The sequence below is a fragment of the Hylaeus volcanicus genome, chromosome 7 (assembly GCF_026283585.1).
Source record: "Hylaeus volcanicus isolate JK05 chromosome 7, UHH_iyHylVolc1.0_haploid, whole genome shotgun sequence".
Taxonomy (NCBI): Eukaryota; Metazoa; Arthropoda; class Insecta; order Hymenoptera; family Colletidae; genus Hylaeus; species Hylaeus volcanicus.
Window position 1 is genome coordinate 8,075,155 of NC_071982.1, and position 17,735 is coordinate 8,092,889.

The following is a 17,735-nucleotide window of genomic DNA, read 5'->3' on the forward strand; positions in this document are numbered from 1 at the left end:
GGTTGTCACGAAAGTTTCTTTCGTGAGTTGCACTCAATTATTTTATGTGGTCGTATTCATATAAATAGACAATCTAATTTCATAGATATTCATGTTATAACAGTAATGGAGCAAAATGAATCGTGCACAATTCAGTAATGTAACATAAAACATAAAATATTGTGCATGTATTACTTATTAATGAAACGAAAGAAACTTTTGGGACAACCTAATATATTTTAAGTATATAAGTATATTTATTGCTTTTAAACCGAATATGGTTTATATAGCATATACGTTACATGAACATATTAACATATTGCTCTGTGTGGTTACATTATTTTAATGAAATGAAATGAAATAATAATAATAATTATTTAATTTAAATTTAAATTCGCTTGATAAACTCGAATATAATCAGCATATTATATTATAATCACTGAAATATCTTGTACACCGATCGAATATCTGGATATTCGATTAAAATTATGTGACATTCATATTACTCTCCTTTAAACTTATATCATTTTTATTTTGTTAAAGAGAAACTAGAATCCTATGTTTCCAACTGCAGAGAAGTATCTCGGTAGAGGAAAGACTAGCAGAAATATTTAGAAAGCATTTTCTAAGCATTTCGATACGGATCAGAAACTTGAGGAATAACCACTGGAATATTATATAAAAAAATGATATTCGAATATATACCGAAATATTCAGCTGATTGTATACATATATATCAAGAATTATTTGATGTGATGTTCTCAGCCCTCTGGTGATGCGTCCTGGACTGTCCAGGCTGGACATCATCGGATAGTCACATCAACATAAAAGTATAAGATCAAAATAAATAATAAGTTAAAAATAATTTAAACCACTTAGCGTTGGTAATTTTCTCTCGAAAAATGAATCGCTGATTATACATAATATCCTGCGAAGTTAACTACCAGCGTTAACATCTTGCATTAGTGGATATTGTTAATATATGACGGAACGATTACTTCAAAACATTGGACTAAAAGTTCTGTGCTACCTAATATGCACAGAATTCAACGTATTTCGTTGATCGAAGGATTCTATGCAAAGATAATACATTAATTGAAACTACAAAATAAGTACGCTACTCGTTATTGCGAATGTGTACGAAGACGTCATAACCTGTACGGTTTTTGACGATTTATTGTTCTTAACATACATTAACTGATAAAGACAGTTGGTTTATAACGTAACACATGTTACGTATTTTAAAAAATTAATAAAATAATGTAATACAGAATGTGATAACGAAATTTGAACATTTCGAGTGAAACGACGCTGAAATACATTTTATAGTGTCATTATGACGCGTAAGTGTGTAATATGTAAAGAAACCAACTACAAGAATACTTATAGCTTTTTCTCGGCGCCAAAGGATCCAGAGACACGTAAAAAGTGGCAAAATGTAATTTCCATAGAGAATTACGCTGTCACAGATGATACATATGTTTGTAGCAAACACTTCAACGAAGATGATATCATTACACATTGGGTTAGCGGAGTGCCACCACATGTTATAACTGTAAGATCCAATACCACTTAATATAAAATTAATAATCGATAAAAATTGATAATTCTACCATTTACGGATTTTTAATCCCGACAGTATTTTATAGCTCCCCTTCTTCTTATAATTCTAACATTTCCACAGATTAAATATAAAAAATGTAGATTACGTCCAGGAGCAGTGCCTAGCAACTATCACGTAGAAGGAACCGTGCAAACGATCAAGCAAGAACCTTACGATCCTGATATAAACATAAAGTATTATTCGCCATGCAAGATAAGAAAGATAAGTTCGTTGGATGAAAAAAAAAGAGATCATCTCAAATCTAAAACTGAAAAGTCACAAATAAATTGCGACGAGAATCGTAAAACTACACCTCGTCGAGAACTATTTCATAAATTAGATGATTACGAATATAATTCGAATAGAATCTCTTTTATTAAGTTGGAAATGCCAGAAAATGACTCGAACGCGAGTAAGACGCACGAAGAGTCTAGAGTTCAAGAATGCCTTGAGAAAAACTTAAAGCAAACGAAACAAAACAAACAGGTATATGAAATAGAGGAAACCATTCTTCCCCATCAAGTTTCGACGGAGGATGCGAATTTTGAAATTAAAAAGGAAGTACAAGCTCAGACATGCAAAGATCATAATTACTTGTCTGTGTCTAAAAAAGTATTAGAATCTGCCTCTAAAGTTTTCGATGTTTCCGAAGAAGACGGGGATCAAAGACCCGCAAGGGAAGATTCTAATTCTAAAGAGAAGGCGGTGTTTAATAGCTTTCTAGAAATAGAGCATTTGTACGCGAAACGCCAAATAGTAAAGGATGTTAGTTATGATCAGTTAAACAAATGCTATTCTATGTATAAGGATATCGAAGACATTGAAATTTTATTCGAAGATTTACTCGAAGTATGTACAGAATTACTACTCCCGCCTGGTTGGTCTTGTTTAGTAACTTCGAAAGGCGATGTTACGACGATAGTGTATCTTTTCATGGCAATGACAAAAAATGGGATGCCTTTCACGGAAAAACAAGTTTTTATAAAGAGCGATATGGTATTGCACTGTGTCGCCGTAAATAGAGAAATTAATCCGCTCATTCATAATTTGATAAGAGAAGGAAAACATTTAAAAGTACAAAATTTATTAGATGTAGAAGAACTTATCGACGAGTTCGATCAAAGAACTATTTGTCAAGGTACGTATACTTTTTCTTATTTTTCTGTGAAGATAATTCAACAAATATTAAATATTTTTTTTATTTTTCAATTAGGCATACGTAATACCAGAGTGTTTAGAAAAGTATCCAACATAAAAGTAGCTTACAAAGATGGCATAAAATGGAGACATATTTCGTGTCCATTAATAGTGAATAATGATTCGTTAAGATGTACAAGATGCATTACTTTAGCTCATAAATTACAACATAGATCAAAAAGTTCTAATTCTTTTTCTTGCAATCTTCCTACATTTACGAAGAAGAAACAAAAAATACATTCACGTCGCCAAAAATCCAAATGTACAAGAAAACACGACCGTAGATACGAATTTATAAAATTAAACAAGGAATAAATAATTTTAAATAAAACCGATAATAAATATGATCCCCAACTACACTTTGTACAACAAGTACAATAAATTGCAATAGATACCGAAATTATTATGGATTTTTACTAAAGAAACATTAATTATTTTAAGTACAGGGATAAAGTAGAACGTATTCATAAAAAATTTCTTTAATTTTATTAATTTGGATTTATACAATTTATACTTTAAATCGGGCTATCCAAATATAAAAATTATATACATTTGTAATATTGATTTAATTCATACAGAAAAAAATTACAACACTAAACAACTATCAACGCTTTTTCTGTGGTCTAAAATTACTTTCTTCATTTTTTAAATTATCTGAATACACATTCCTCGATTTTTCATTCTAAAATGACCAAAAATAATGTATAAAATTATGGAACTATATTTAAAAAAAAAAAAAAAGGAAATTGTTCAATGTTCATTCAATTTTACTCTTTTACCTGAGACCATTCCATTTGTAATTGATGTACTAACTTTCGCGTTAAAAGACCTTGAGATATCAGAGCATCAGTTACGTTTCCTTTCCACTCATATTTCGGTGATCGAATATCTGCAATACGTGATGTAATAAAATCTGTATAGAGCCATTAAATAGTAGTATTTTCAAAATTAAACAAATTACCATTTCTTTCTGTCGATGAATCAGTCTTAGTTTGCTCTGTTTTGTCATGTTTCCTACCTGAAATTCAAGAGAATTGAGTATCGTTATACGTCTATATTATCTGTTATACAAAATATGTTATATTTTCAAACAAAGTATACTTTTTTGAGGTGTCTGGAACGATATTTTCAATTCCTGAATTCCTGTTTCGATGATTTTGTCCAATTGTCTTTGTTTCTCTCGAATCTGAATGCCGTCAGGAAATATATCTGTAAACCGATAACTTCACAAAGAACAAATGAGGTTATGAATTTTGTATACCAAACAAGAAACAAAATTATCATATCACCATCACAACCACTTACCTAAACCAAAGATAAATATCCATAACATCGAATACTGCTTCCAAGTGCACAAGATCATTTATAGTTGTTGGTGTTTTTAGCGGCCATTTAATTTGATCAGCCAACCAACCAAAAGTTATTTTATTGTTTCTGCTACATTGCCGGGCAAACTGTATTACGAATTAGAACACTTGTCATATATAAGATATGGTAAAGAACAATGTAAATGTTTCGTATTTACCTTTAAGAACATGCTGCATACAAACGGACTTTTTCTATTAATGGGCGCACAACAAAACACATATCGCATACGAAGAGATAACGGTACATGTTCTATTATGTCAGCGAGAAATTTAAAATCGTCTAAATTGCAAATGAAGTAAAGCGAGTCGTCGACTTCGGACAAGGCGACAAAAATATTCTGAAAGAAAAGAATTATACTGTAAGTTCCAATAGACCGCGAATATGAATTAAATGAACATTACAATAAGATTCGATAGCGTTGTGTCTGGCAGGTAATAAGCATATAACTCTATTTGATCAGCAGTGGGATGAAGTCCAGCCTGTTGTATTTTCTCTGGAGTCTGTACTAATAATTTTTGTAAGATAGGAAGATCCTCAGACCTAAAAGTTGTAACATAACCCTACAATATAACATAGACATGTAGTGATATTAACTTGCATGTACAGTTATTATAAGTTTATCCTTATTTTAATAAAGGGAAAACTATTTACTGTTGTCCATTGGGTTTGGTAGCGACCGGCGCGTCCCGCTATTTGTAGCGCGGTTGATACCGAAATCGTGTCTATTTCTTTCTCTCCTTTTTCGTTAACAATTGGTTGAAAAACAGAATAAAATATAATTCTACGAATGTGTCTGGAAAAATATTAAAATATTACTATGTAAATAAAGAAAATGTATAATCGTTAACTTACAAATTAAGGCCCATTCCTATCGCATTGGTAGCTACTAAGATCTTGCACGGATTCTTTGGATCGTTAAACTTGGCCGCTTGTGCAAGCTTTGTACCTGGTGGCAAACTACCATATATCACTGCTACCTGCTTTCCCATTTGTTCGATTGTTTGCGACACAGTAAATATATCATTTTTATTAAAACAAACTATGCAATCTCCTGCCCGTACATTGCTTAAGCTATATAGTGCTTTGTCTTCTATAACGAGATCGGTCAACCGTTTATACGTGTGCACTTCTACCGTTTCTCCCGTTGTCGCACATATAGATTCTATCTGTTATAATAAATCTGTTGTAAGTCTATATTAATAAATAGTTCATGGGCTCAAGATTATAAAACTCACTACAGGTATAGCAGCAACTTCGCCGCATAAATGTATTTCGTCCGCAACAAGGCCCAGAAGAGCTCTCGTCCATGCCCATCCTCTACTCGGATCGCGTACTAATTGGATTTCATCTATTACAGCTACTTCGACTACAAAATTCATTAAACGTTAATCACACAAATTATATTTATTTATAAACGCACGCCTTAAATAAACAATACTTACAAACATTTTGTACATTTACCATCTCTACAGAACATGCAACATGATTTGCAGGAGACATTTCATTTTTTGCATAACTCCTTTCTTCCCCTGTTATTAAGTCACAAGGTGTACCCTGAAATTATTTACATTTAACGTGACGAAAGTAGTTCAACAATAATTTCATCTACGATACTAACCATCGTGTTGCACTTGTTAAATACTTCGACTGCTAATAGTTTGAGTGGTCCACAATAAACGCCCGATTTTGCGTTCATAAACCTTTGTAAAGCGTGATAGGTTTTACCACTATTTGTAGGTCCAGCATGAAATATAATTTTTCTGGTTTTGGCCCTTGCTTGAGTATACCTTTGCATAACAGAATTCAAGAAATGATATTTACATATGATCAATGGATCACGAGAAGGTGACAAGTTTCTATTTAATGTTGATAGATACCAAGTAGGTGGATGTCTGAGATCGCTAATTTTCTTAAGATCGTCTAGACACTCAATGTGTGGATACAATTGTTTAGTAAAACGTATAAAGTAAGGAAATATATCTGTAATATTTCCAGCTCCGTGAATTATGTCATTTAGAATAACATGAAGATCTACAGGTAGAGAATTGTTTTGTAGACAATAAGATCGAAAAGAACTCAATGCCGTGGTTATGAGAGTCTCTGGAAAAAAAGTAAGCGTGAGATAAAATATTACAATCTAATGTTTTAATATGAAGAACATTATTAACGATAGTTACTATCCAAGCCATATTTTAAAGCTAAATCTTTGACCGACTGCTTGTGCCCAAAAGTGGACAAAACTTTGATAATGTCGGTTTTCTTCAAAACACCAGTTAACTCAGCACCAACGTTTAGATCGTTTGGATCTGTTTTGACAGGAACAGGTCGGAATAACGAGGACATCGACACGTTGCTCTTATCACTTTTTTCCCTTGCATTGTGACCAAATGTTACCGTAGGCTTTAATTGTCTGGAAATTAAATGCCAAAAAGATAAGTTGATGTAATCACTTTTAAAGGATCCTTTTAGGATTACAGAATTTTTAAATGTAATGAAATAACGAGAACCTCAAACATGGTGATATTACTGAATTACTGCGTCGTTTTAGTTGTTCTGTAACAATACGCTTGAATGGAATCATTTTTGTAACCAATTTTGTTTGCTTTCATATTCTACAAATTTATGATTAAGAAACACTGAATCTCGTGGCTAACCTCGAAGAGTACACCACGAAGGTTAAGGTAAAGCAAGGTAACTTTGGCTAACTCGGGCGTTTAGGCGCAGATGGCGCCACTAGCGAAAAGCAACACGTTTTCTAGCGGGAATAGTACAAACTATTTTCACTACAAACTTGGGCATTTTGCCACCGATTGCGCCAGTGGTTACATCAACTCGTCATCTAGTGGTGACAATGAGAACAATGGGGGAAAAAAAGAATTAAAATTTAAACCCTGGTTTTACAAATATAAACGTATTCTGAGCAGAGATGCGATCAGGTCTATCTCTTTGAGTATATATATAGTATATTATATAGAGAAGATATTATATAAATAAAAATATATTATATAAATATACAGGGTGTCCCAAAAATGTTGTAACACCTTGAAGGAGGTGGTTCGGGAGGTGATTTGAAACAACTTTTTTCCTTAGCGAAAATGTTGTCAGAGGTTTTGTTAAGGAGATATTAACGGAAAACACTGACCAATCAGAGCGCGAGTATGCCGGTTGAGCGTAGGCTACGCGCTAGGTGGCCGCTCTCGTACGCTCCCGTGGCCGCTTCAACGGTATACTCGCGCTCTGATTGGTCAGTATTTTCAATTAATATCTCCTCAATGAAGACTCGAACAACATTTTCGCTAAGGAAAAAGTTGTTTCAAATCACCTCCCGAATCACCCCTTTCAAGGTGTTACAACATTTTTGGGACACCCTGTAGAAAGTATATTCTCTATATACTCAAAGGTCTATCTCCCATATAAGGGCCAATCATTACAATCTTCAATCACTACCAAAGAATAGAACTTAGAGATAAAATAGTCAAGGAAATAGATGAGCCGAACCAGAATGTGTACGAACTACTAGTATTAGATAAACTGAACATTTATAAAGCTATCATTAAGTTTTTAAAAGCAGCAAACTTAGAGATGCAAAAATTAAGACTGAATTCAGTTGATAGAAAAAAGCGTATATTTAGGCAATCATTATATAGTAATACTGTTTCTGATATGTTATCTTATGTATAATACGTAGCATAAGTAAAACCAAAATGTGTATTATAGGAAAAGTGTAAGGAGTCCGATAGAACTACACTATAATAAAGCATAACCTAACCCTAACCTCCCATTGAAAATTTTATGCAATTTTAGACTATGTTGATGTAGGTATCGGTAAAATGCCCTGGATCTATTAAAATTTTGGTATGTTTTACGAAATTTATTTAAATTGTACAATGTTAATTCATATTAAAAATTGTCCATGTGTTCTTTTGTTTCCTCCTTTGATCTATCAGTCAAAAATGTGCGTTAGGAAAAATTAAATCCTTCGTACAATTTTCCCTGTAAATTTAATGTTATATCATAAAGATGAGTAAGTTGCAACAACTCTAAACCTTATATATGCTTTGATCCGTCATGTAAAGCAAAATCGTCCACACAGATAAGAAACGTTTGTGTAATGGAAAACTGTGTTCGAGCAAAGCTGTACCAACTTCGTCGGAAGTTCGTGTTTGCTTAGGCTCGTCTCTGGCGAAAGCATTTTTCGAATATAGTCACGACGATACGAAAAACCTGTTGAATTTAGTAGCGTCGGAAAAAACACCGAAGCCCTGTTTTACGATTCCAATCGATGATCATTTACACGAGGACGTTGCGTCGCCGACCAACGACGATGTCATTAAAGCGAACGCCCATGAGAATATATTGGGTAACGTTACGAGGAACCAAACCTATTTGACGTAATTACAGCTTTGAATAAACTTATTAGAAATAGGCGAAGACCTGTTAGAATGCTTTCGGAAGAAGATCGAAGAAGATTTACGAACGAAAATAGAAAGACAGTCGCAAGAGAAGTTTCATGTGTATCAGGCGAAAAAAAGGAGGGAAGCCGAGCTAAAAACGCGGGAGTTGCACGCGAAATATGAGAATTACATTAAAACCGTTCAGGACGAGTTACAGGAACAGCTGGAGGTATTGAATCTTTTTACGATATCTTATTTTAATTTGTTTTTCACTTCGTATGTAGTTTAAATAAATATGATTATCTAGCGATAAAAAGCTTAAGATCGAAACTACGCGTGCTACGCCTCAGAGGGAAACAAATTTCTCCCGATTCCTTTTGAATATTATACACACACAGAATCGCTCGATTTCTTTTACGAGTCCATGATTTTCTATAGAATTTATTCTTTTCACTGAATCGAGTATATTTTTGGTCTTCAGGCAGAATGGGCAAACGCTGCTGAGGAATGTGCCAAGAATACTCAGAAAGCAGTTGTGCAGGAACGAATGAACGTGACCCATGATATGATGCAAAAGATGAGAACCGAAATAGCTTATGTCGTACAGTCCTTATACAGAGAGTTCGAGGATACTTTTCGAGCTCAAAGAGAGAACATAATCGCTGATTTCAATGGAATTATGAGGTTCATAATTACGTATTAGAATTTTATAGAGAAATAAAAACCATTTGCGCGAGAAAATCCATGTTCTGCGATCGTACTGCCACATTCTCCTCGATGAGAGACCAACCTTTATTTCTCCCTACGATAGACATAACATAAACTCAACTTCCTAAAATATATGTAGGGAAACGCATGTAAAATTAAACGCAGAGAAAAGAGAATTCGAGTCGAAAGTGGGCAGAGATTTGTACGTTCAGAAACACCAGCTTCAAATGCAAAGTACCGTAGATATAATCAATACCCTCTGTTTGGAACGATTACGATTTTGTAAAGAAAAACATACCATACACGAACATTTTCAGGTAGATTTCGATTTCGTTTGCAGGTATTAGCATTAGTCTAAAACAGAATATTTATTTATACGATATTACGCCCAAATAGAAACAAATAGCCGGCTTTCACGAATTGATCGCTCAACTGAAGGATGTTATATGCCTGATGAGGCAGGAGATTATTAATTGTTACGTTGAGAAAAAGTCGTTGGAAGAACAACTTTGCGATGTCGTTAAACAGTTTCAGAAGTTCATCAATTTTATATTTCACGCTGTACCGGGACAAGCGGAATATTTGTTGCCATTAGAATTTCAACGATCGATAGTCTCAGACAAAAATAAAGAAGAAAAGAATAGCAATAGGTCTTAAAGACCTATCTAGGTATACCAATGTTAACATTTACGGAATTTTATAGTAAGCTCTCTGCATATGGCATACCGTATGCGTAGTTAAAGTTATAATTTAATGAAAATGCGCGCCTCAAATGAATTTTTATCTCAAAAGAATACACTTGGAGAAATCTTAACTTGATATAATTACAAATTTTTTTCTTTTCTTCGTATCGACATATACTATTATGTTTACTTCAATTTCGATATTAGTTCGCATTGTCAACGCATACCGAGAGATTATATTTAGAAGGGCGATACCATTCCGGGTCTCTCTGGAGACTCGATATTCTTGGATGGAAGAATTCTCTTATCATAACATTTGTTTGTCCAACCTTGCTTCGCGGTACAGACGAGTAATCCGAAAGACGCCATCCATACACCCAACTTGTACAGTCGGGAAAGAAGTAACGATCTTCGGGAATATCTTTTAATCTACGACGATCGATGACAATGTCAGCATGAAACTAGTAATTGTACAGGCCAAGGCACTTGAAACAGATTGTCACGTTTACTTTGTTAGACGCAAAATGGTTCGAACAAATCTTGCTTCATTCAAAAAACTACAATTTAACGTATGTAAACGACGAAATTACGAAAGTGTTTTGTCTATTCCGTTACGGTTAAATATTTTCATTCGTAGTTGACCTTTAACGACTTTGAACCGTAGGTCATTGTACGCATTTCAAAGCGCTCTATTAAAAGATACATAAGAGACCATATCACGTCACGTAGAAAGGCGTAGTTGACCTTCGTATCTTCTTTACACGTTCGGTTAGTTGTAAAAAAAAAAATAACTACCCAACATCAGATTATTTTGCAAGATTTGTACGACGCCTCTTTGTCCCCTTTAATGGTAAACGAGTTATTCGGGTGGCTTAAAAAAAGTATACTAAGATACTTTTGGTGTTGTTACTAGGTTGTCCCATAAGTTCTCGGACACTTGATGCTTGAAATTCTTTATGACATTTGATCGAAATCGGAATTGAACAATTGGCAGAAAGGTGGATGAAAAGTATCGGAAGCGATGGCATTTATTTTGAACAATAAGTATTGTTTGATTATAATGTTATTATAAAATGATTGATCGGTAGCAAGTGTCCGGGAACTTATGGGACAACCTAGTAAATATAAATAGATAACGCTGAGGTAACGAAAGAACTTGAGGGTAACGTTTTGTTTTTCATTATTTTAACCTTTCATGGAAATAATTATCAGCGTTGACGAAGCTTGGAGCGTCGTGGTATAAAATTGCTCTAACTCGGGGATCGATCGGTTTCATTATATCCATATTGATGGAACCATCAGGTTTGAGCGGTCTCCAATTAGGCAATGGTTTTGGGAGTATCTATAAAATAGAAAGCCGTCGCTTAACTTACGACGCGCAACAAGAATAGTTTGTACAATACGTCACGTGTTTGCGTACAATGCCTGTGCTCGATTGTTTCAATGTGGATGGTTCGATTATCTCCTGAGTTTCCGTCGCTTTTAGATGATCTAGCAATTTCTGTTGATTTTTTAGAAACCATTTGATCCGTAGAGATTCTTCTTTCCGTACCATAGCCACGTGAAACGCTTGGCAACGGGCGTTGCAAATTCCTCTGGTCGGCATGATTCAATTTAGTTCGTCGCGCACGATAATCTGCGTAAAAACGTAACAAAGAATTTGAATATTACACCATCAACCCGGAAAGCTTAAATTCCGAAAGAAAATCTTTTCACGTATCGTTAATCAATTATGCATTGCCCTGAAGTAAAATTACGAAACGACGCCTCGATGCTTTAATGTTTATTTCATGTTATTCATGAGCGAATTCTTCCATTAGTATTGTTTATTATACAGCAGGGGAGAATTATTGTTATATATGATTTTCGTACTTTAAAGAATTATTTTATTTACATCGTTATTACATATAATACGTCTCGTTATACGAAGATCAATTATCTTTTGCATGTGCTATCGTTATAAACTTATACGTATAATAATACCAGTGGGAGCATTGTTTTATGTACAAATCGATCGAAAGGAAATTAGTCGATTCCAGAGGCAGAGAATACGTCTCTGCTGTTAGAGTTAATATCGGAGAATGCATAAATACTAAATAGTATGTTTGTTAATTTTTAGATAAATAATTGATGGAAATTGACTGGTTACCTCGTGACTTCCGCGCAGAAATTAGAAACTAGATTTGGAATCTGACGACAATAAAAAGTGGGCTGCTGGTATTACGTTTCGCTAAAGCACAGTGAGTATTTATTTAAACACTTAAAACAAAATTTTGCGCGATAATAAAATTAAAAAAATGACTGCAAACGCGCAAACGTTTGCTGAACACCGGATATGATTCTTTGAACGTATGTTTATTTGGAACATGTGAATTTTATACGTATTTACCTGTATATCGTATGTGCACAGATATACCGTATTATAATCTGAATGATTCAGACTGAATCTAGCTGGCCAATTTCACGAAAAAATTTCTTTAAGAATGGTACAAATCTGGCGACATAGAAATAATTTTGAATGCCCTTTTAGAAAATAGTACGTACATTGTCGTAACGTGTATATGAAAAAAATATTTCTACAAAAGTGTTTACATCGTATACACTTTTTACGTGCTTAAAGGCCACCGACGTATTTTGTATAGTATCAAACAATGACGTATCGATGAGTTGTATTACGGTGCCGTAACAATAAATAAATATGGCGTGAAATATGAGTTCTCACGTGATATTACTTCCTCTTAAAGTCAACATCAAATGACCCAGTAATCACAGCCATAGGAAGCAATATTGTGGTACATCATAATGTGTAGATGCAATGTTGTTTATATTACAAACTGACTAAGGAGCAATTATTAATTTGTACTTGGATAATCAAGACGAATTGTGCTTATAACACAATAACATTGCCGTTTCCTTCCTAGTCTGTTCTTTCATACTGTACATACTCAAGTAACATTAACTTATCTATATTGCTCTACAAAAATAATTACTTTACACCGTTCGCAGTTGATCTAGACTGCTACTATAGTAAACAATTTCTCCTTCGCATAAATCTAAACATTTTCCTTCTCACGCAAAACTTATCTAGAGGTTCGTTTCGAAATCCGATGTATTACCTTAGTAAACTTACGTTTTTCTCTAAACTTAGAACGTGCGCTATATTTTATATAAATATCAAATACTAAAATTTTACATTTTTATTCGAAGCAAATGAGAATTTTTTTTTTAAATGTGAATCCGTAAGTCAGAGATTATCTTTCAATTGTGCTGACTTAATTATGCTATGTACAAGTTATCGTTAAATTTTTCCATGCATCCCACTGTTTTCTTTTAAACCTAAGCATATGGTACAATGTTGAATATATATAATCTAGTTTATTATTTAAGCAGAGCATGTCTATCAAACCTAACGTTTTCAAACAAATGCTCGTATTAGTTTTTTTTCATTTGTAACTTGTTAGATATAACTTTGCTGTACTGAAGTGAAATACTCTTAACAGTTCTCTTTTTGTACAAAATACGTATATATTTATTTGATTCAAAATTAAATACGACTCACCCTAATGGACAATTATTGTTACGTTTCGATATTTTTGTATACATTAAATAATTTATGAGTGTCAGAGATAGGTTCACACAAATAGGCTAACATATAAGTTACTTTATAACAAAAATACATAATTTTTTCATAAATAAATTGAATGTGATTTACAAATAATTTTGTGGTGTTTTTGTTATGTATTGTAGTCATAAAGTAATAAATTTCAACGTGTTGGACAACAGTTGGCAATACTAGTATCAATGAATATTTCTCCTTCGGAGTATTATAGCTAATTGTTGATTTCAATTTTGTTGCTTCTTCCAAAGTAATGTATGACACCGGTAGATAGTTTGTCTAATAGAATATTTGGTAATGTTTCATAATGTTATAATACGAAATAAAATAAAATACTTGTTATCTAATTCTTTGCTTCGTATTTATCAGTCAATTCATAGTGTTCAATTTGTTTCTGTTGTTGATGTCGCGATTATCGTATCATTTGTTTTACTTTTTGCGCAAGAAAATGCAATTATTTCATTACGATTGGAAAATGTTATTTAAAATAGTCATATATTAGGAAGTAACTTACGAAATTTTCTGATGCCTCTTTCATACTAGAGAGCCTGCGTCCTGCACTTGGCTCAGGCGTGGATTTTTAATTGAATGTACTTATTCTTTATGAATTATTATACACATGTAATAATACCACAATAACAGATGAATTAACAAAATATCACTCTTCGTCGATAAACTCTTGAAATACGAAAAACGGACGCTTATTCTTCATCCAACAGTGTTCCGGTGTAAAAGCGACGTTAAACAATTCAGATATACCTAACTTGTAGTCACATCGAGTAACATTGAGGTCGGGGAATTTTTATTAAGGTATACGCTTACGTCTTGAAAGCGACTAGACCTAGACAGGGCAGCCTGATTCTGATTTGTACCAATTGCCTCATTGTCAACTTCTGGTCCACAATAAGCATCGTCTTGTTTCTCGTGTAACACGAATTTGAAAGATTCGTATCTAGAAAATGTTTAAAAAAAAATATTTTCATTACGATACTTCGATTTAGTTTTAAATCGATGTAATTATTAACCAGTGCTGTATACTTACATCGTCCAACAAATAGCGGTTGCTGGTAGTTGGTAAATAACGCGGGCATTTAAACCACGGAAGTAACCGCGTGCCCCGCCGTGTGCATAGACTTTCCTAATAGCATCTATCATACCTTGAGCACGTACACCGTTTTGGGTATTTAAAAGCGTCTTACAAACATCTAAAGGTGTCGTGATTGCAGCAGCAACAGCTCCTGCTAATGCACCTACAATATATAAACAAGTTTTAAAATAAAATCCACTTCTCGAGAACGTTAATGTCAACGTTTTTTAGACGAGACGTACATACCAGATAACATGTGCGCCAAAGGTTTATATATGTGTCCTGGGTTTGTGAAGACTTGCGACATTTCATAAGTCACGAAGTGAATCACTTGAAAAGGTACATTCATAGTCAGCTGAGTCGTATAACTTCTATAGAATGCATATATACCTTCAGTTTTATATATACTCTTTATACATGTCGTGACATTTCGATATGGGGAGTCATACATTTGTAATCGCTGTTTAACCACTGGAATAAGATAATTTAATTCTTCATTGAATAAAATTATAAAAATTACGAATCACATTTAGCTCGTTGTATTTCCCAAGAAAGGAAAATTACACAAATGTAGCATTATATAAATTAATTATATTGTATCGCGAAAAGGTTTAAGAAAATTTACCTTCTGCTGGATTCATCACACCGTCGTGAAGAATCGTTGCTATAAAACCAGCGGTTCCATACGCCGTCAAATTAAATTCATTGTGACTTCTCGAAATCAATAGCTTATCTTTAATGATTTCATAGCATGAAAAATATAATGCGTGAGCAGGACCAGCTCCCACAACCATTACACTCATACCACGAATCGATCTCAGAAAACCTTCCTGTCGTACCATTTTAGTCCAGACATCTCTCATTCTTCCTCCGGCACTTTGACCTGGAGTAAATGCCTGCATTCTTGTCTAAGTGTTGACAAGAAATAATGAAAAAATTTAATAAAAATCGATATTCTTATTACTTTTAACAGAAGCAAAATAAAAAATAATAAGAGTTTTCAGTTGTTCTTAACTTTTAGACCTTGTAATTTTCATTTTGTTCTATCATATAATTTCATTGATAAGTAGATGTTGATAAGAGGATATCAAGATGTCAAGGTAATCTTAAATATCATGACTTGCAACTATTACAAGATAAAAACATCGGTTGACACTTCTCAAAGTATATGTAAACAAATTTTAAGATACTTTATAGTATGATAAACAATAGTGGAAATAATAACACGTTGCAAATTTTATGAATACAAAGACATTGAACTTTAAAATCTTTATTTTGTAATGCACTGCTTAACTGACAACAAATTGTAACGTGTTTAAACCTATGCATTTTCTGACAGTTAAAGGAGGAGTAATGATATAGGTTGTCGGCAGAAAGAAAACTAAAAATAGAACCTACTGCAACAGACCGAAGAAACTTGTTATATAATGAATGTTTGAAACTCATGCTCTGCTTAAGAATTTTACATATATTAATACCATTTGTAATTTCATTTAAATTGTTTAAAAATTACAAAGTAATCTTTGCTTTCACTGTCATTTGTGTACAATTATTATTTAATGTTTAAATTTTCTTAACTTTAGTGCAACGTATATTGATTTGTAACGTGCAGATCAAATAGCAAAGTTACAGGTCGACAAAGATTACACTACAGTAAGCGTATTTATGTCCATTAAGAATTTAGATGGTCTTTTTTAGAGTAACCGTTTAAAAATAATTATGTAAATAATGTAAATAAATTAACTGTACATTAGAACAGTAAAGTAACGTGGTGAAATGATAAGAATGCTTAATTAAAAAATAATGAAGGAGGCGGTACATGAAATATTATATTTATTTTCATTACATAAAGTCTTTGATATTGCCTGTCAGCCCAATGTAGGTACTAGCATTAACTTGTACAGACAATTGTATTCATAGTTTTGATAAGTAGCCGTCAAGTGTATGGTAGCCATACGATAATAGAACATAATTACTAAATCACTCGACCATTAAGTTGATTCATTTTTTGAGTACAACAACCTAGCAGTACCTGGAAATAATTACGAAACAATGTTGGCTGAGTTCACCGCACAATTTCCTTTGCAGTGATTTTATAAGAGACGGTAACAATCGTGCAATTGCAACGTTGTTGCAAACCGTCTGAAAATGCTCGATCGTACTTATCATGAAAATAAAAGTGTCTTCACTATTTACTCGTGATTACATACGATGACGATACACGCGACTCGCTCGATTCCTGGGTTTCCACGAGGAAAGTGTAAAAATTCCAAGAATCGATCTAGCGCCGAAGCCACGAGTCTGTCGTTATTCAATGACTGTGCAACTTACTATGTCACGGTATCGAATGTCATCGAATCTTCTTAGAATGCACAGAGGATCGAATATCGTGTACGGTTGGAGGTTATGTAAAAGTATCGTACGAAAAAATGGATAAAAATAATTACCTTGAGACAGTCAAACGGGTACATCACACAATGTTCCATAATTCCGGCCAATGCACCTGCTGTCATGTGCACGTACACGGAAGACGTGGGCAGAGTTTCGTATTCTTCCGTATGCATGGTTTTCGCGAGGCGTCAACGCGAATTCCAGCTCACAGACTTTAAAGTGCGCACTTGTTATGCACTCTGCCGTAGGACGAGCGAATGGACGCACGGTTTTTCGGTCCGCGACTGAAATGCCGAGAGTTACCGCTGGTGTAGCAGCATTTACTTCATGATAGAAACGACTGTCCGATTCTAAACGTAATCGCTAGCGAACGTTCGTTCGTTCGTTCGTTCGTTCGAAATGACGAGACGTAATCGTACACGTTGATCGAATCTTAATGGAACCGTATTGGAATTGAAAAGACTCTGCTACCCCCCGATACGCAAACTACAATGTGCAATCCCCTCCACGTACTCGGGAACGCTAAGAAACTCGTATTCTGTCGGACTAGGCGCGATCGGTACACAGAGAAGTCCAGAGGTGTACAGGATTTACGTGCGACCGTTTACTAGACTAGTTACGGAACTGGATGCATATCGGCATTTTTCGCGATGTTGCACAAGTTAATACAAGTGAGGTTAGGCATACGCGCACGTGTCGCGCATGCGTC

General features: G+C 34.0%; 5 protein-coding genes across 5 annotated transcripts; 2 read left to right on the forward strand and 3 right to left on the reverse strand.

Annotated features, from left to right (window-relative positions):
* The first annotated feature begins 727 nt into the window (after positions 1–727).
* On the forward strand, positions 728–3,101 carry LOC128880540 (uncharacterized). The gene is made up of 3 exons (XM_054130754.1): positions 728–1,534; positions 1,664–2,720; positions 2,796–3,101. Exons 1-3 carry the CDS (start codon positions 1,316–1,318, stop codon positions 3,092–3,094), a joined length of 1,575 nt encoding a protein of 524 aa, XP_053986729.1. The 5' UTR covers positions 728–1,315; the 3' UTR covers positions 3,095–3,101.
* Positions 3,102–3,242: 141 nt separating this feature from the next.
* Positions 3,243–6,851, reverse strand: LOC128880539 (ATP-dependent RNA helicase SUV3 homolog, mitochondrial). Its single transcript, XM_054130753.1, has 15 exons — positions 6,655–6,851; positions 6,325–6,557; positions 6,025–6,247; positions 5,766–5,934; positions 5,590–5,701; positions 5,383–5,513; positions 5,000–5,313; positions 4,799–4,940; positions 4,549–4,707; positions 4,305–4,484; positions 4,085–4,233; positions 3,881–4,002; positions 3,741–3,797; positions 3,559–3,668; positions 3,243–3,461 (listed from the first exon to the last, which is right to left on the reverse strand). The coding sequence occupies exons 1-15, from the start codon at positions 6,726–6,728 to the stop codon at positions 3,384–3,386; spliced, it is 2,253 nt and encodes a 750-aa protein (XP_053986728.1). The 5' UTR covers positions 6,729–6,851; the 3' UTR covers positions 3,243–3,383.
* Positions 6,852–8,167: 1,316 nt separating this feature from the next.
* LOC128879927 (uncharacterized) lies at positions 8,168–13,807 on the forward strand. Its single transcript, XM_054129500.1, has 7 exons — positions 8,168–8,171; positions 8,220–8,507; positions 8,568–8,770; positions 9,023–9,225; positions 9,389–9,566; positions 9,646–9,918; positions 12,052–13,807. Exons 1-6 carry the CDS (start codon positions 8,168–8,170, stop codon positions 9,904–9,906), a joined length of 1,137 nt encoding a protein of 378 aa, XP_053985475.1. The 3' UTR covers positions 9,907–9,918; positions 12,052–13,807.
* On the reverse strand, positions 9,925–14,299 carry LOC128880521 (protein ATP6V1FNB-like). The gene is made up of 4 exons (XM_054130708.1): positions 14,063–14,299; positions 11,353–11,568; positions 11,123–11,274; positions 9,925–10,361 (listed from the first exon to the last, which is right to left on the reverse strand). The coding sequence occupies exons 2-4, from the start codon at positions 11,536–11,538 to the stop codon at positions 10,136–10,138; spliced, it is 564 nt and encodes a 187-aa protein (XP_053986683.1). The 5' UTR covers positions 11,539–11,568; positions 14,063–14,299; the 3' UTR covers positions 9,925–10,135.
* Positions 14,300–14,366: 67 nt separating this feature from the next.
* Positions 14,367–17,199, reverse strand: LOC128879928 (mitoferrin-1-like). The gene is made up of 5 exons (XM_054129501.1): positions 17,083–17,199; positions 15,261–15,543; positions 14,882–14,965; positions 14,706–14,798; positions 14,367–14,500 (listed from the first exon to the last, which is right to left on the reverse strand). The coding sequence occupies exons 1-5, from the start codon at positions 17,197–17,199 to the stop codon at positions 14,367–14,369; spliced, it is 711 nt and encodes a 236-aa protein (XP_053985476.1).
* Positions 17,200–17,735: the final 536 nt, after the last annotated feature.